This window comes from Paramisgurnus dabryanus, chromosome 8, assembly GCF_030506205.2.
Source record: "Paramisgurnus dabryanus chromosome 8, PD_genome_1.1, whole genome shotgun sequence".
NCBI lineage: Eukaryota > Metazoa > Chordata > Actinopteri > Cypriniformes > Cobitidae > Paramisgurnus > Paramisgurnus dabryanus.
The window spans coordinates 1,985,366-2,004,615 of record NC_133344.1 but is presented as its reverse complement, the minus strand read 5'-3'; the positions used below and the strand labels follow the sequence as shown (position 1 = coordinate 2,004,615).

General features: G+C 35.0%; 1 protein-coding gene across 4 annotated transcripts in view; it reads right to left on the bottom strand.

The window, feature by feature from the left end:
* LOC135770651 (chloride channel protein 2-like) overlaps positions 1-19,250 on the bottom strand; it is a 47,461-nt gene that overhangs the window by 17,147 nt on the left and 11,064 nt on the right. For 2 of the 4 annotated variants that reach the window (XM_065280324.2, XM_065280326.2), the window contains exons 2-13: positions 15,027-15,180; positions 12,007-12,051; positions 9,879-10,010; positions 7,228-7,356; positions 7,012-7,145; positions 6,850-6,927; positions 5,572-5,650; positions 4,630-4,755; positions 3,910-3,994; positions 2,338-2,439; positions 2,065-2,149; positions 58-213 (exon numbers count right to left, since the gene is read on the bottom strand). In XM_065280324.2, coding sequence (XP_065136396.1) covers positions 58-213; positions 2,065-2,149; positions 2,338-2,439; positions 3,910-3,994; positions 4,630-4,755; positions 5,572-5,650; positions 6,850-6,927; positions 7,012-7,145; positions 7,228-7,356; positions 9,879-10,010; positions 12,007-12,051; positions 15,027-15,180 — 1,305 coding nt within the window. The remainder of the gene's footprint in view (positions 1-57; positions 214-2,064; positions 2,150-2,337; positions 2,440-3,909; positions 3,995-4,629; positions 4,756-5,571; positions 5,651-6,849; positions 6,928-7,011; positions 7,146-7,227; positions 7,357-9,878; positions 10,011-12,006; positions 12,052-15,026; positions 15,181-19,250) is intronic. The other 2 variants (XM_065280325.2, XM_065280327.2) reach the window with 1 other exon arrangement.

Genomic DNA, 19,250 nt, shown 5'->3' with positions numbered 1-19,250 from the left:
AAATCACATAAAAATTAAGCTAAATACAGACAGACATTGAGATGTGTGTGTGTTTACCTTCATGACAATGAAGATGACGAGGATGATGAAGATATTAGCCTGTGGGTGTTTCCAGGCGGCCGCGTGGCCTTCATATATGAAGTCTTCGGTGACTCCTTGCTTAGTCCAGGTGTGATTGTCAAAAAATGAAACCAGAGTTTCTTTTTGTGTAAGCTAGAAGAAAACATAAATGTCATAAAAAGGAAAAGTTTATTACAGTTGAGGTCCTAAGTTTACACCTTGCAGAATCTGGAAAATGCAAAACATTTTGGAAAACAAAGAAAAATCTGGTTTGTTTTTAGTTTAGTCCTGGCTTGAAGTTATTTCACATTAGAAATGTTTACAGAAATTTTCCAACTTTTACAAAGTTTACATACAGCAGATACCAGGGATCGATACCACGGTCTGAGAAATGTCTATGTTTGAGCAGCATGTAAGGGGTTAATGCCTCTTGTGTTGTCCAAAGAGGCAGAGTTTACAACAAACTGGAAAACTAGTCCCTTGTTTTTTTGTTAAATTATATGACTAAAGCTGTTACCTGTAAATTTAAATCATGTTTTTTATTAAGTACTCTGTATCGTTATCAGCAAGTACTGAAATGCAAGTACTCGTATTCCAAAAAAGTGGTATCAGTGCATCCCTAATATTAAGTTTTCATATTTAAATCTAATATAAATTATATATAAATATAAAAATGTATATACACACACACATGTACATATTTATTAAATATATACATGCACATATATGATGTAAACAAAAACTTTTACTCTGCAAACGATTAGTTGCGATTAATTGTTATGCAGACCAATACAAACATTTATCAAAGCATCTTCCTTTGCGGTGATCAGTACAAAGAAATTTCTACAGGTTTGTAACAACATGAGAGGGAGTAAATGATGACAGAATTTTCATTTTTTTAATGAACTATCCCTTTAAAAGTGCACAATGTTATCTGAACAATCAATGAGAGTTTATGTTTTGTAATGGTTAATAATAAAAGTTTCTTGTTTGTCTTCGGTAAAATCCTGAATTTTGCTTTTCAGCATCTCTGCATATTTCCGGAAATTTTCCATGGGAAATTAATCTAGGGAATTTTGAAAAAAATCAAAATTGGAAACTTAATAGGAATTTAATTTACGGGAATTATTTGGAAATTTTTTAGAAATTATTAAACTATATCATATACAAACATAAATAAATATTTTGTTTGGTCCTAAGCAGACATGTATGCAAGGTACTAGAAATTTTGAAGAATCCTGGGCCCAGTTGCATAAAGCACCTTAAGTGTAATTTTCCCTCAAGTTCACCCTTATGTTTCCCTTAAACTTAAGAGTGTTGCAGAAAAGACCCTTAAGTTTTTTCTGTTGTGTCTCCATGGCAACAATAGTATTTTATAACAACAAACCTGGGTCGCTGTCGTGAAACACTTAAACGGTTCTCTTAGGGTAATCGTTAAGAGATTATATGCAACACAGTAAAATTATTCTCTTACAGTATTTAATGGGAATTTACCCCTTAAGTGTCATACTTAAGGGAAAAACTTAAGGTGCTTTATGCAACCAGGCCCTGATACTTACACTTATCAAGCCGCAGATTTATTTGATCAAAAATCTATTTTTAACAAAATAAAGATTTTATAATTACATTTAAGTTCCCTCTAATGAGCAACTCTGCAAGTATTCAAATTTCCAGTTTATTCCCATTAATTCCCGTTAATTCCCATATATTCCCCTTAATACCCATTTAAAGTTTCAGCCTTAAAAATTCCTGGAATTTTGCAACCCAGTTAAAATTCATCTTATTTTCACATCGAAGACAATTAAGATGCTCAAAAAGTCAGCAAACCTCTAAAAAATTATTATTAGTGTAAATTATTATTATGTCTTTTGGAAAACATGTCTTCCTAAGGACATTACTAAATTAAATAAAGATATTTTTATAAAATAATTTAAATTTACACTGGTCACCCTATGCAAAAGTTTACACATATTTGATTTTTAAATGAATGGTATTGTGTGTTACCTGTCCAGCCATGAATTGTCCAAACCCCGGAGGAAAAGTGAGTGTTGACACCAGCAGTGTGACCAACGCAGGGTACAACAGTCGCCTTTACACATAAACAAATAGACTTGTGTTTGTAAAACAGACTGAATGAGTTTTTAATGATCTCCAGACATGCTTCAGTGTTTGTCTGATGTATGGTTTGAATGTAAATGGTGTTGAGAACTTCAGGTTTATTGAAGAGCAGAACAATGAATATTATGAAACACACAGAGAAAGACACAGGTCACTTACTTCTTCATCAGGAACTTGTTAATGGTTTTCTGTTTTCTCATAAACTGAACGATAAGTCTGTTCAAGTACACAAACAGGGCACCGCCAAATCCACTGGCAATCCTGCAGAGAGAGAGAGAAAGAGAGAAAAAGAAAAAGAGAGAGAGAGGAGGTGAGCGTTTGTGTATTAAAGCAACACTTTACAGTTATTTTACCGCAGTAAAAGTGAGTTCACAGTAATGCTCGTCTCAGCATATAAAAAAAACATGTTTAACTTGAGCTCTTTATAAGATGGGTTTTACACCAAAGACGCTTTATGCTAATGATGTCATGAATATTTATTATGAATGGAATAAAAAGTGTTTAAATAATTAAAACATAATAAAGGAAAGGTTCATTAGTAGGGAACAGTGTGTGTATGTTCTCATCAAACATCTGCTGGGTACAAAAAACAAACATACTGTACTGTACACGACCCACCGTGGAGGGCAGGAAGTTCACTGACCATATAAGGAGACAGAAAGGGTGTGGCACACTGCAAATACACTATAATATTAAAAATAAAGGTATTTCCTCTGTCAAACATGCTGTTTGTCTTTTATATCAGAGAGGTACAAATCTTTATTCATGGCTCAGTTATTTTTTTTAAGATACGCCTCTGCTCTCCTCCTCAAAGGCATTTAGTCAAGAATTACATATAAAACAGCCACAACCGCTTTATTCAAAACAACACAAATCTCACTTCAAACATGAAAATATAGTTTTCTTAATCTGGTTTGGTCTTGTTTTCCCCCAAAAACACTCTTAAAACAAGATCCATTTTCTTAACATTATGGGTCAGATTAACTAACAGCTCGCACCAGGACAAACCATCATTTTGGCGTTAAATAACATCTGTCGACCTTATTGCATATGCATTTCTAGGAGTTTCCCTTTCAGGTGCAAAATGTATGGGAGGAGATTATTTAAATAATTCACGCAATGCAATTTAATAATGTTTGTGCGTGTAATATTACTGGTATTTGCACCATATTTAACACCAAAATAAAGCATGTAGGCTATTAATCATTTTGCACTTGATATTATTGGTGATATAGGAGGAGGCATTACAGAGATTAGAGAATGCATGGAAAAGGCAGAGTCACTAGGAAAATTCAAACAATAGCAGGTGTTTCTAAACCTTTATTTTTTATCCTCCACTTGTTTTCAGTGAACTATGGCTTCATTAGCTGTGATGTCCTTGGTACTGAACTCAAGCACATCAGGTGTAAGTAGATCACCTGCACCTTATCAGCTCTGATTATTTGTGATCCTGAACTCATTTGCGTTGCTCTTAGTAGATTGCATTGGTATTTATGGAAGAACCTTTGTTATGTAATTTACTCATTTTTGTAAATAACCCGGCTGCAAACTTTACCACTTACCACTTGTGCTAATTTGCCCCGTTTAGTAAATGTGGACCTAAGACTTCAGAGTTTCCATTGTATCTTAATAAAAGTGTTTCTGTACCTCATTGGCAAAATGTTTGGAGAAAAAAGATTTAAAAACAAAAAACATATATTTGTCAATGTGCAGAAGAGAAGCAGAACGAACCCAATCACAGCGAAGGCCGGAAGCTCCTGCAGGTCAAAGGGAAAATCCAGTCTGAATCGGGTTTTAAACAGAGCTGTTATCGTCTCTAACAACACAAAGAAAGAGAGAGAGATAGAGAATTACTTCAACTGAATATAAACAACACATAAAAATACATCATGTTTGTGCTGCTATATTAACTCTTTCCCCACCAGCATTTTTTTAAAAAGTTGCCAGCGCCAGCATTTTTTATGATTTTTACAAAAGTTTAATACCTTTCAGAAAATAATGTTCTTTAAATATATACAGTAAACATATATTAATATATCAAATGAATGAACAGACCCTCTGCTTTCAATAAAAAAAACGCTTCATCCTATCTTCATTTGTTTTCTTTTATCACCTCTCAAATATAGGTAGGTTTCTTCAAAAATACAAAATTTTGAGAAAAAAGCTGAGATAATTGTGTTTTTGTGAAGGAAGATCAGATTAAGAGCAATGATCGAAACATACATGGATTTCTTACTGTTTGCCCTAAGGGAATACCTCCGGTTTTTATAAGTTGGTTAAGAGCGCCACCTGGTGGATAATAGTGGAAATACAGATTGCCAGACATACTCGTCATTGGCAGGGAAGTGTTTTCTTTTAATTTGACGAGATAAATTGTCAATGGCGGGGAAATAATTAATACAAGCACACAGACACACACATGTACACACACACATATATATACACACGCACCTTCATCTCTATTCCACACTGCTAGAACTCTGAAGATGAAGGCACTGAAAGTAGCAGCAAAGAATCCTCGCCAGTAGTTTCGGACCGCAAAAAAGGTGGATGTGACCTCAATGCTGAACAACACACCTGACAACACAAACACACAGTAAACAGTAAAACAACAGCGTGTTTTCATCTAATAATAATGATTAGCATTGCTACAGTCTAACACGTTACCAGCAGTACATATGTGACCCTGGACCATGAAATTTTGTCATATTTGGTATTTTGTAGCAATAACCAACAATACATGTTACGAGTCAAAATTTTAATTTTTTATTATATTTTAAATATATAAAAAAGTTTTGTGAGTAGATGCAGTTAAGGACATTTTGACAACTTAAAAGACGATTTTCTTAAATAAATGTATCTATGCCAATTATTGTCCTGTAATAAATCATAGATCAATCAATGCAAAGCTTATTAATTCAACTTTCAGATGATGTATAAATCTCAGATTCAAAAATGGACGCTTTTGTAGTTTTTGTAGTTTTGTAGTTCAGGGTCACATTATGTGGATTAAAACATTTGACATCATTTTTCTATTTTATATTCTTTTCAGTGTAGTTAAGTTTATTTAGCATTGAGATGCCTTTAAAACTTTCAATTTTTAGATTTTTATTGAGAAAACAAAGAGGATTCACAGATGTTTAAAGGTATAAGCCCAATGTGTTCAGAGGAAATCACTTCTATATAGAAAGGAATCAATAAACGAAATGAGTCAAAGTTTATAATGCAGCTCTGTTACATCCTTAGTGAAAACAAAATCCAAATATTCTCATCTGGTTTATTTGATCAGGTTCTGCTGTTTATCACAAACACGCACACACACACACACACACACACACACACACACACACACACACACACACACACACACACACAAACACACAAACTTCTGACCTCCAATAGGAGCAGCGAAGCAGCAGCCGACCCCGACCGCACAGGCAGCAGCAAGCATTTCAGTATTTCTGGACTCATTCTGTTTAACACACAAACATTTCATAAACCACACATATATACACGCACATACACAAATATAGATGTGACCCTGGAACACAAAACCAGTCATAGGAGTACATTTTAAAAAATTGAGATTTATGCATCATCTGAATGTTGATACAGAGATACAACTATTTGAAAATCTGAGAGCAATATAGAGAAAAATGCCTTTAAAGTTGTCCTAATAAAGTCCATTCACAAAAATATGATATATTAATATATTTATAGGAAATTTACTAAATATCTTCATGTAACACAATCTTTATTTAATGATTGTTGACATTAAAAGATAAAAGGATCATTTTGACACATATAATCTATTGCTGGCTATTGCAACAAATATACCCATGCTAGTTATGATGTGGTCCAGGGTCACAAACAGTATAAACACAACAATACATGAAACTACTTCACATGCACACATGCACAATCCAGAAGACAATAATTCAAACACAATAAAAATACATCTAATATAATACACAAATTCACAATTTATAGAAAAAGACAAACAATACACGCACACAAGCATAGAGTCACACACCTGTGTTTGGCAATTAATTTAATCCTCACAAAAGGAAAACTTGATTAGAGAAATGCAAGAACAACACACACATTTTAGATTGAGATCAATATCAACACTGTAATGGGCGTTTCACACAGTATGTGGTAACCGTGAGTGTCTAGTTCATTTTTAATAGGAGATGTGCTGAAAGCGACAAATTGGGGGGTAAAGCGGAGTCGGTCCGCATGCCTTGCTTGTGAAACCCAAATCCTGGCCATTCTGCGGACCCGACTCTTCATGGCAGGCGCCGTTGAAGATAAACATGTTTGCACTAAATGATGCACAAAACGCTTCACTACATGAAAAAAGTTGTAGCCACGCTGTGATTTCACTGCTTGCTGTGTACTGTGTGAAACGCTCATAACTATCAGCACTGACTCATTCAGACAACATAAAATCATGATGTTCACTTATATAAAAAATTACTTGTTATTTTATTGTTATAACATCTTGTGATACATGACAATGAGTACAAAATAATTAAACTAATAAAAAATAACCATTTAAAAAAGCAGAAAGATTATCACTCTTGTATGTGTGCTGCTCTCTTGTGTTTGTATTTGTACAGAACAGACAGATTAACAGTTTTTTATTATAATAAAGTTGTTTCTAATTACCTCATAAATTCCACCAAAGAACGACATGAATTTACAGAGAAGAGCCGCACACAAGCTGGCAATGTGCACAAACGGCCCCTACAGGACAAAACATACAAAGAGATTAAAAACACAAGACAACATGAAGCCAGTTGTGTAAGACTTTTGTGTGTTTGTGTTCACCTCTTTGCCCAGAGGTAATCCACTGCCCAGTGCACACGTAAGGCCGACCACTTTGGCTACAAATGTTTTTAAGGTGAGATATTCTTTTAACACCACTCCTCTGAGGATCGTCTTCATTTCAGGAATGCCCGACCCTGAATATGAAAGTCAATGAATGTATAATAATAAACCATTGATGAATAATGAAGACCTGAACGTTTGATGTGTGTTTCTCACCAGCAGCCTGAGGAGCCACGATGTGTGTGAATCCTGCAGAAAAACTGATGAGAACCACAGGATAAGTGACCCACGCCAAATACTGTAAGATCACATTACTGTCCAAACCCCCGTACATCCATTTCTGTGCTGTAGAGAGAGAGAGAAAAGAGGTGTATGTTAATCTGGTATAAAACACATGGAAATGTGAGTGGAAAAGTAAAGTACGGGTACCTGGAGGTCAAATCAAAAACAGTGCAAATCATATTTGAGTAAAAGAAAAGTTTCCACATGTAACTGTGCTCAAGCATTGAAGACCCATGAATGGTCTCAATAAGTTTTCATGTAAGGTCATTTTTGAAGTAAATGAGAGCTACAATCTTACTTCTACTGTAAAAAATAAATAGTTGAGTAAACTAAAAAAAAAGAGGCGTAAAAAGATTTTTGAGTGTTCTCAATGATTGTTTAATACGGAGCCCCATGGAGCAAAAATTAAATAAAGTTTAGTTTTACGTGCGCACACGATAGTTTCAAGTGAGCACGCAAAACTAAACTTTAGATTTTTTTTACTCCAATGTCACCTTAGGGGCTTGGTAGTGTTAACATTTAGCCAACAAAAAAATTTCATGAAATGCTGATTTCTTTATTATTATTCTTACGTTGACCAGTTCACACAAGTTTTTATTTAAACTTTACATTACTGTATATACCTCCTCCTCAGTCTAATGCTGCATACACAACAAATGCAAAGCATTGCTTTCCTCGCTCTAGATTACTCGCAGGATTTAACTTTAGCCGTTTCTCAAAACCAAGTACGCCGAACTCGGACTTGTGTCCTTCATAGTTCGAACTTGCAAGTTCAGACTCGGAAGAACGAACTCCTGACGCGAAATGCCTTCTGGGAAACTTCGCTGTCATAAGTCCACACAAGTCTCCTCTGATGCATCCTCGATAAAATGGGCGGATCAAGAACACATCCGGGGATTTTATGTGAACTTGGGCTTGATGCGAACTTTGAATTGGAACAGTCCTTGGGCCGCGACTGATGACGTTTCACAAGTCCACAAGAACGCAAGTACAGACAAGAACGCATATTGAGAAACGGCTTTTGTGTCATGCAATTTTTTCAACTTGCGCAAAGACGTGTTTGAGGCAAATACATTGTAAAAAAATATGCAATCAACATATATTTTTATGTTACTTTAACTTAAAAGATTTACTTATGAAATCAAGTTGAACGTCTTAGCTTCTTTGCATTAAGTTTGTAATCTACAAATTGACTTTGTATGTAATCGCAAATTGTTGCATTCACATTTGGTGTGTTTGCCCCATAAGGGAGACCAAATCATTGGCCAAATTACACTGTAAAAAATTATTTGCTGCCTTAAAATTTTTTGTTAAATCAACTCAGATTTACAAGTCTTGTCAACAGAAATGAGTTGTCACAACTTATAAAATATAGTTGAGAAAAGTCAACTTAATTTTATAAGTTATAACAACTAACCTGTAGTTATAACAACTCATCTCTAGTCAACATAAATAATAGTAAGTTGAAATGACTTGTAAATCTGAGTTGATTCAACAAATAATTTTAAGGCAGCAAAGTATTTTTTACAGTGTACTCTTTAAACATAAAATATTCATTTTAAACATACAATATTTGTTACTAGCAACATGTTAAGGCTATTTTTATTCAGAATATGCAAAATAAGGAATTGACTCTTTGTTCAAGTTACTTTATTTCCTTTGTTGGGAAAACATTTTTAAATCAGATTTTTACAGGGTACACTGGTCAAAATATCCCATAAAAACATGATGCAAACCATGTTTCTCTTTCTGCAACAAGCTCACTTAAATTACTGCAGATTTTGTGTGTTTTGCAGACAGACAAACCCTGGGGAAAGCAATTTTTCTTACTTTATTGCTGAAGCACTAAACATTACCACTAACATTTTATAACACACATTTTAAGTTAATAGTTTAAAGCAAATAAGAGAAAGATCAACAAACTGTACTAGATGCTTTCAATTTTGTATTGTAACACAATGATCAAGTGACTTTATTCTGCGTACTTTACAGATAACAGAATAATTAATGTAAAATTTGAAGAGAGAAAACCCAGCAGATGTCAAACTGAAACTGTAACTCATCAACAGACTGATGGTGATTTTATAATGTTATGTTAAATATGAGCTCTTCCTTTTATTGTCTGAAACAAATGACATTTTACACCGAAATGGCTTTAACTCGTAAGTTAAGTAAGGCTTTTTTATAACCGATTAATCGAGTGATTATTTTCAGATTAATCGACTAATCCAATAAAACATGTATATTTTTTAAAGTGCCTGACGCATGTCTGTGCTGTCTGACAGTGGTGCAGGAGCATGTGACATCACAGACCAACTAATCGATGATGAAGTTCATTGACAACGAATTTCATTATTGATTTTTATTGATTTTATAAATTAGTTGTTGCAGTTAAGTAATATAATGATCATGTTACCCAGAAAGATGACCACTGACAGCTGTTATTAGTGTAGATCTTAACTTGAAAACCCCAAACAACTCATAAATGATTTTTGAGAAGAGCAGGGTCTCTCTTTGAACTGTACTGCATTTCAAATACCTACAAACATCTGTACATCTGTCATTTTAACGTTAAGCACACTTACCTTGTAAGAGAAGAGCGATGCAGAAGTCCATAACAAAACTGACCAGTGCCATGACGAGACCCAGCAGAATGAGAAAGATCCAATCCTCCCCGACCCGTGACATGAGGAACCTCTGACAGTGAACTGCACAGACTTCATATAGAGAGACTACATTACCCACAATGCACCAGTGACTGACACCTGACAGCCTACATTACTTTAAAATGCTACCAAAACTGTGTGAATTACCTTACTACTTATATGTACCATAATAAAACTAGCATAACCTGACACTGTTATTACTATTCATATTGAACAAACACTTTTTCATTTGGTATGTGACAATAAAAAGTGCACAAGATAAAAAAGAACACGCATGAAGAAGACCTAAAACAAGTGTTCATGTATGAATCTCTGATGATTTTATATGTTTACAGTAGCACATGAGTGTGTTTTTGTGTCTTGTGTTTGTGACTTCAGTGTTTTTTAACTCTTTCCCTGCCATTGAGGAGTTATCTCGTCAATAAAGAGAAAACATTTCCCTGCCAATGACTCTTTCCTGACGAGTTTTTACGGTAAACTGTAATATGTTTTGATCTTCATTCTGAATCTGATCTCTATCAAAATGCCTTTATTTTTGCAATTATTTCTGCTTTTTGCTCAAAAATTGGTATTTTAAAGAAACCTGCACATATTTGAGAGGCTATAAAAGAGAGCAAATGAAGATAGGATGAAACGTCTTGTTACTGTTTAGTTGGTTTGTTTCTTGAAAGCAGAGGGTTTGTTCTTTCATTTGATATATTTGTATGTTTATATATTTATCAACAAAAAACATTTCTGGAAAGCATTTTGTAAAACTTTTGTGAAAATCACAAAAAATGCAGGCGGGCAACTTTTTTTTAAAAAAGCTGGCGGGGAATGAGTTAAACTCAATAACATTGTTTCTGCTGTGATTTTTACATGATTAAATCTTAATTCATTTTGAAAAACTGCAGGTCTGGAAAAGCATTTCTGCATCTATGATACAAACACACGGATGCTGTTAGTATCCACGGCAACCTCCATAAGAGCCAATGATGACTCACCAAATGATGGAGAGAGAGCAGAATATCTGAAGGGTTTCACACACACACACACACACACACACACACACACACACACACACACACACACACACACACACACACACACACACACACACACACACACACACACACAAAATGATTTAATAAGCAGAACTTTTAAATGTCTCGTTTATGCAGATGTATGGAGAATAAGTGGGTTTACGTAAGTGTTTGTGTATGTGTATGTGTGTGTTTGTGTATGTGTGTGCTCGTGTTTGTGCGTTTCATAACAGCAGACCATCAAAACAAAGTCATCTCTTTAAATTTCTCTCTCTGTCATCATCATCATCACCTCTTTCTCTGAATTTACTGATCTGGATTCATATAAAAACAGATCAGATGCAAAAGTGTGTCACATAATCAATCAATTATGTTATTATTATTATTTAACAATTCAATATCACACTAGAAATTTAGGTCTAAACTCATTAACCCCTTAGCGCTCCAATGTACCGTGGAAAAAACACTGCGTTATTTGACAGAAAACTTCATGACATACAACAACTCAAAAACAAAAGCTAAACATCTCACATATCTTTGGAAACCTGAGATTCTTGTGATTTGAACGATCTAAATTCTTTAGCATTTTTTCGGAGGGGTTGAATGCATTTTCACAAATTCATTTATTATTTTCTTGTGCACTGGATTACATGCAAAAATAGCTTAATAACCAGTTAACAAATGCCAGACAAAGTATAAATCAAGCGGTTTTAGATATTGAGTGATAACTGAAATAAATGAATCTGATTTAGTTTGTTAAAACAGATTTAGCTTCTTGAAGATAAATGAGTGAGAAGAGATTAAGGGACTGAATGAAAACTAAGACAGTCAGGTAAAGTTAGTAACAATACACCATTACCGTAGGGATAATTACTTGAATGAGTTAATTCACAAAATGTGCTTATCAGAAGTACAAAACACAAACACACACCCACACAGTAAATGAAAAGTGTAATTAATGAGTAAAACAACAATGAATATGTAGTATTAGTTTCAAATCATATACTTGAAACTGTATATTTTACCAGAAAAAAAGTCCCGAGGTGTTGATTCCAGGGCATATGAAAACCCTGAGAGAGAGAGAAAGACAAAGAGAGAAAGCGAATGTGTGTATACGGGGGAGTGCAGACAAAGAAATGAACAGAATAAAATTTGTGAGAGTAAAAGGCAAAGCCTTAGAGAAATACACAATACACAAAGAGATTCTAGCTTGTTTATAACACACACACGTACACACAAATTACAGAAGTTTATATAAAGTCTATTAAACAGATGATTGACAGCGAGTCAGTTCAGCATAACTACTGCTCTCATCTCTTCTAAGTGATGGAGATGTGGTACCCGTTGCCATGGTGACGTTTGGAGGGGACAGTTTGTTGTAGTGATGATGCCACAGAAAGTGACCATTTAATTTTATTTAAGAGTTTCATTGTTACCATGGCAACAGCACACTGATCATCCATCCACCCGTTCTGTAACGGCCTGCTAACCGACCTGTAACCATGGTGACCTGTGGCACCTTTGCACACGTGTTCTATTGACATTACATCTGTTACACGCAAAGTGTCCGTGTGTGTGTACACGTGTATGTGCTTAGTTCCCCTAAATTCTGAACACCTGATATCATTGGTCACAGAATCACACAGAAATTGAAATGAACTCCTCTATTGGATGTTTTTCTCTGACGATTAGAGGTCTGATCAGACTCTCATCAGATGAGATATCAGCCAATCCACTGACATACAGTACAGAGCGATGCTGCCACCATCAGTACAAACACTGAAACTACAACGCCTGAATAACTTCATAGACATCAGTTGCATGTTTCGCATTCACATTCCTCAGCCACATTATACAAAAAATATCTAAATATTACAGAAAAAAATTAACATGAGAATCACCCACTCATGAGATATCATTCAGCTCTTAAACATTTTAAGGGTAAGAATGAGATGAAAAGTCTGTTATGGCCAGTAGAGGACTCAATTATGCTTTAAAAACAAAATACTTTTACCCATATAAAGAGTTCAGATGCAAAACACTTTAAGTGCGTCTGACATGTTTTCTTGTAAATTAGCATTTTTGTATCAGGTTCAATAATTTCACTTTAATACCAATGAAAATGTTATTAGTCAGTATTTAAAATAATTTTTTCACAACTGTCACTTAAGTCATTTCATTGTTTTTTAACAAATTTGACTGTCTCTCGCTGCAAAACCCTCTAAGTGCATGCAAGCTTTCGTGGGACAAACGTCCACTTAAAAAAAAAATGAAATGAACAATTCAACAATTGCAAAATCACTAAAGATGCAACTAGAAACATTGCAAACAATGAAAGGCCACATTCGGGTTGTATTTAGGTCCAAGTACTCACAAGTACTCATCTGTTGTGCATTTTAAAGGGACAAGTCTCTGATATGACAAATCAGTATTTCTGAATGGGATTAACCACATTTGAAGTGAAGGTTTTTGATTAACATGTAATACATACTGAGGGCATTCGGTTAATATCGTTATCACAGTTTTAATGGAGGTGACGTTTAGGGACTTATGTATCTGAGCTCTTTATATACTCAACAGTAAATATATTTGGATAACCCACACAAATCTGCAAACTGACCTCTGCAAACTAACCCTTTCTCCGCCATTGACGATTTATCTCGTCAATTAAGAGAAAACGCTTCCCTGCCAATGACAAATTTTTCTATATTTCCGCTATTATCCACTAGGTGGCGCTTTTATGCTGTGTTTACACCAACTGCGGTAGAGGCAGCAAGCGCGGATGATTTACATGTTAAGTCAATGTAAAGATGCGATTAGGCATCCTGCGGCGCGGTAGACGAATTGAGCGTTGCCGCAGCAAATGCGCGAGTTAAAAAATCTGAACTTCGGCGGATTTACACGCCACGTTAACCAATCAGGACCTTGCTGTAGTAGTGACGTAATTACAGGAAGTGAGTGGCGGAGTCTCAGCGGACTCGCAGAAGCTCCTCCCATGACGCAAATTTCCGTGTGAATTTCTCTAATGACTAGAATTTCATGTGCGGCTTTCACGCGAGAATAAAGCGAGTGAACTCAAATGCTCAAGCGTCCAACTACACGCGAATAGCGCGTTTTGCCGCCTACGGCGGCTGGTGTAAACGGACGGTTACACTTATAAAACACTGAAGCATCCACTGATCCAAAAACTTTTTGATGAAATCTACCCATATTTGAGAGATGATAAAAAGAGAACAAATGAAGGTAGGATATGTTCTTTCATTTGATATATTGTTTATTTATTTAAAGAAAAAAATGCATTAAACTTTTGTGAAAATCATAAAAAATGCTGGCGCTGGCTAGCAACTTTTTTAAATACTTACAGGGAAAGAGTTAACCCTAAGAAATGTAAAATAATAAGCAGTGATTGTGTGCTTTTAGATGTTTTGTTTATATGAAGGTAAGCCAACCTGGATTCCAGCCTGTTGTGGTTTCAGTCAAATTATTTCCTGAGAATATCTGATGGTTTTTACCATTATTTGCGCAGTCATTGTTATGAGATCATCAGCTCTTCATATAGCTCTTCTAGTTCATATTTTTCTATTAATGGTCAAATAATCCCAATTATTGCACATCACATGTCTGTTGATGTAACACCTTATTCTGGGATCATTGATATGTGTGACAATAGTATGCACTGTAGTGATGACTTTGTTTAGTTTTAGGATTGTGGTTAAGAGGATTAGCCAGACAACAGCGTCTACTACAATAACAAAGTCACGTAATTCAATTTCAGATTCAAATTTGTGTTACACTGATTTATCACACACCAGATGTTCATTCATACAATTGTTTTAAAGCAATAAACTAAAGAAGGTAAATACAATTATCTAATACTAACTCACATGTTACAGGATCAACATTAACAGAAATGACAAAGAATGACAATAACAAAAATCCTCTTATAATGTATCTAAACTTTAACTCTGCCTGATGCACTAACACCTTAGGAAATGTAAATGTTGACTGAATGGATAAAAGAATTTAAAAAACAAATGTGACTCACTTCGACACTTGACGCATCGTCCCTTCTCATACTCCAGGACTTTGAGGGACGGGCTGCGTTCAGAGATGGACCGGCGATGATGTCCATCCTCCCGCAGTCGGGCTGCCTCTTCTTTTGCATAAACACCCAATTCCTGAGTGTAACGCCCATACATCTACAAACCGACAGAAAGTGATTAACTCCTGTACACAACACATACTACTCACATTTACTGCAGCAACCACAGTATTCACTAAATACGATTAATCACATACAAAATAAAAGTTTGTGTTTGCATAATATATGTATCTGTACTGTGTCATTATTTTGTATATAAGAACACACACACTTGCATGTATTTAAGAAAAAAATTACATATTCGTATATATATTTTACAATGAAGGTACTGTGCAAAAGGCTTAGGCCACCACCATCAGACTTGTTGTTTTAGAAGTTTTAATGTCCATCCATATTTAAGATACAAATAGAAAATACAGGAAATATGTACACAAAAAATAAAAAAATAAATTTTCAGGACTAAATGTCGTTATTATGCATCATCTGTGTTTAGTGTGACCTCTCTTGGCACTAAACACATCTTGAGCTGTATTTTACAATAGCTATATATTTTGTATATATAATCATAATTATTTTTATAATTATAAATATATAATTATTTTGTATGTATAAAAACACACACATGCAAGCATTTAAGAAAATGAAATATATATATATATATATATATATATATATATATATATATATATATATATATATATATATATATATACAGTGGGGGACATAAGTATTTGATACATCAGCATTTTTATCAGTAAGGGGATACAAAGTGGGCTATCGACAAAAAACAAAATTTCCACCAGATGTAGCCATCAAGCCTAACATTGATTTCATACAAAGAAATCAGAACATTTAAGTATACAAGTTGAGTCATAATAAGTAAGGTGAAATGACACAGGAAATAAGTATTGAATACCCTAACCCTAGCCAGGATATCACCTGAAATTATGTCAGTATTGAGAGAGAGAAACACCGCCTCCTATCAGTACTAATTGATATCCGCTGCTTTAGTCCTAATTGATGGCATATAAAGGCTTCTCATTACCCAGGAGGCACACAGGAACTTGTATACTTAAATGTTCTGATTTCTTTGTATGAATTCAATATTTGGCTTGATGGCTACAACTGGTGTAAATTGTGTGTCAATAGCCTACTTAGAAATCCCCTTACAGGTAAAAATGCTGATGTTTCAAATATTTATTTCCCCACTATATATATATACGTGGTATAACTGTGTCACAGTTTTATGTGATTTTCTATATTTGATTGTCTTGTATGTGTGTGTGTGTGTGTGTGTGTGTGTGTGTGTGTGTGTGTGTGTGTGTGTGTGTGTGTGTGTGTGTGTGTGTTCTGCTGACACACATTGTTTTTAAAGAGATGGTTGTTTTAGACTCTTGACCTATAGAGATCCAAGTTTCCATGCACACCCAAAAGGCCAAAAGTCAATTATCATATTAGTCTTTTGTGTCTCTCTCTCTCTCTCTCTCTCTCTCTCTCTCTCTCACACACACACACACACATACACAGACACAGATATCTGTGTGAAACACAACTTCCCTTTACATGTTTTCTTATAGACTCACACACACACAGTCTCTCTGTTTCAGCACAGGTGTCTAAGTGATAAACTTCTCAACTTGTGTTCTGTATGAAGGGTGTGTTGCTCTGTCAGCAGGAAGAAGATCACTGAAGGTGGCATAAAATAGGTCTGAGTTTGTTACTGGCCTGAACTGGTTTAAAGGAGTTGACCAGCTGGAATATAAGCTGATGGGGTCTGGTTAAACAGGCAAAACATTTGGGTTAGGACACTTGGGGAATCAGGTCATGTCAATTAAGGTAATTAAGCTGGTATGCCTGCTAGTTTGGGTTTGGTCTTCCTTAGTGGTCTACCAACTCCAATCTACTAAACCAAAACAGTCTACAAGCTCAACCGGATCCTACTAAACTAGTTGATCCAGCACTGATTTTAAGTGCAAATTGTGCAAATCGGTTAACACGCATTGGATTAGCAACGCAAAGGTCATGGGTTCGATTCTTGGGAACACACACATACTGATACAAGATTGAATTCAACATTGTGTTAATAACAACACAATCACTGTTTGTTTTGGGACAACACATTAAGGCTGGATTTACACTGCAGATCTTGATGCCCAATTTAGATTTGTTGCCTGTATCCAACTTTTTTGGCCGACCCGCTTACATAATCTTAAAAAAGTGACTCGTATCCGATATCAACATTTACACTAAACACTTGGCAGAACAATTCAAGGTTGACATACTGACCCAGAACAGCTAAAACCACAGAGGAAGTCAAATGTTGATATACAAATGGACAGACAAAATGATTATAAAAGATATATTTCTGTAACAAGTCATAAAACTTAAACATTACTCAAATAAGAGGAGCCGCCGTCCTCCATTGCGCTGCTAAGAGGAGTCATGTGATCGCGGTGGTGTCCATCTGAGTTGAAGTTAAGGCTGTCGCGATTATGAAATTTGGCTGACAGTTAATTGCCTAATAAATTGTGGCGATTATGACGATTAATTGCCTGTTTTATTGTATTTATTAGTACTGGACCACATGTGGCTGCAAAAAAGATATTTCTTACAGATCCTCAAGAATAGCGTTCTAAATTTCCCTAAATTTGGAATTGCTGTTTTGAAAATGTATGTTTTACCTGGCAGTTCATACTGCTTATCAAAGGTTTGAATCATTTCTTTAAATGTTGTTTTTTTCACTGTATTGAATGGCTTTGTTACAGTGTCAGTTAAGGAGCGCCATCTGATACAGTCTCATTTATACAGGCGCTGCAGCTCCCCCTTGTGTTTTTTAAAGAGATGTGCAATCATTGCGGTGATCTGAAATCATAGCAATGAGGTCAAACAATTACGATGAGATGATTATTAAATCATTGTGACAACCATAGTTGACGTCATTTGCCAGCGTTGCATCTTCAATGACGCACGACACGTCTTAACATGGGAATATCTGATCTGTCCGCTTACATTGCCGATTTATTTCCACAAATGAATAAGGCCTAAAATGGATCTGAGAATATTGGAATCTATGCACTTTTTTATATCAGTTTATATCTGATTTGTGCCACATCAGGAGGAAAAATCACTTAAATAGTACTGTGACGATGCATCGCGTTAAAAAAACTAACTCTAAAATCATTGAGAGTCTGAGTCGTTTATAACGTGCATTAAAAAAGCAACACTCGTCAAACACAATAATTCAAAATATTATTTATTATCATAAAAATACCTGAAACTATTTGAAGAACAGCAATGTAAATATGCTTACAGATATTTCAGCGTTTGTAATCGTACTTTTGCTGTGGCACAAATGGCATTTCTGCACGAGAGCGCCCTCTGGCTTTATGTAGAGGCATTTCACTGTAATCATTAAAATTCTTTCAATGAGAAAACGCGCATTTGCCTGAATAATCATCCCAGCTTTAAAACATCCAATGTAAATGAGGCCTAAATACGTTGTCCCAGAATACACACATCTCTATGTTATTGAAGGAACAACACATTTTATGTTACGTTTAACACAAAATGAAATATGTGTTAAAAAGTACAAAAATGGTGTAAAAAATATACTTATCCTTTCTTAAAGTCAATGCAAGTCCAAATGCATATAGGAAATGAGAAATTATAGAGATCCACATCCAAACTCGATACCTAAAAAATGCCTTTAAAAAATAATTGTATAAATGTTGTCCTCAAAAATAAATATTGATCTCAAAGCAGTTACATAAGCCCACATACATATACGTATGTAAATATATATGTTCCTAGAAAGTATCACCCTTATACAAACACACTAATGGAAAACTGTGTGTGTGTGTGAGACAGATATCCCTCATTCAGAACAGACACAAACAGACAGACCGAGATCCATCAGAGGATTATGAGGACATTTTCTTCTCCTTAACTCATGCCACTGTTGATAAGTTGGTGAACTTGAGTACAACATTAAATACCCACTGAACAATTAATATACTAACTATTTCTACTCCAATGCACTGTTTAAATAAATAAAAACTGTACAATACAATAAATAGACACACAAATCAGACAGGTGTGAGACTCTGTGTGCGATTGTGTTTTGTGTAATAAAATGGTTAACAAGGTCACGTGATCCCATCAACAAAA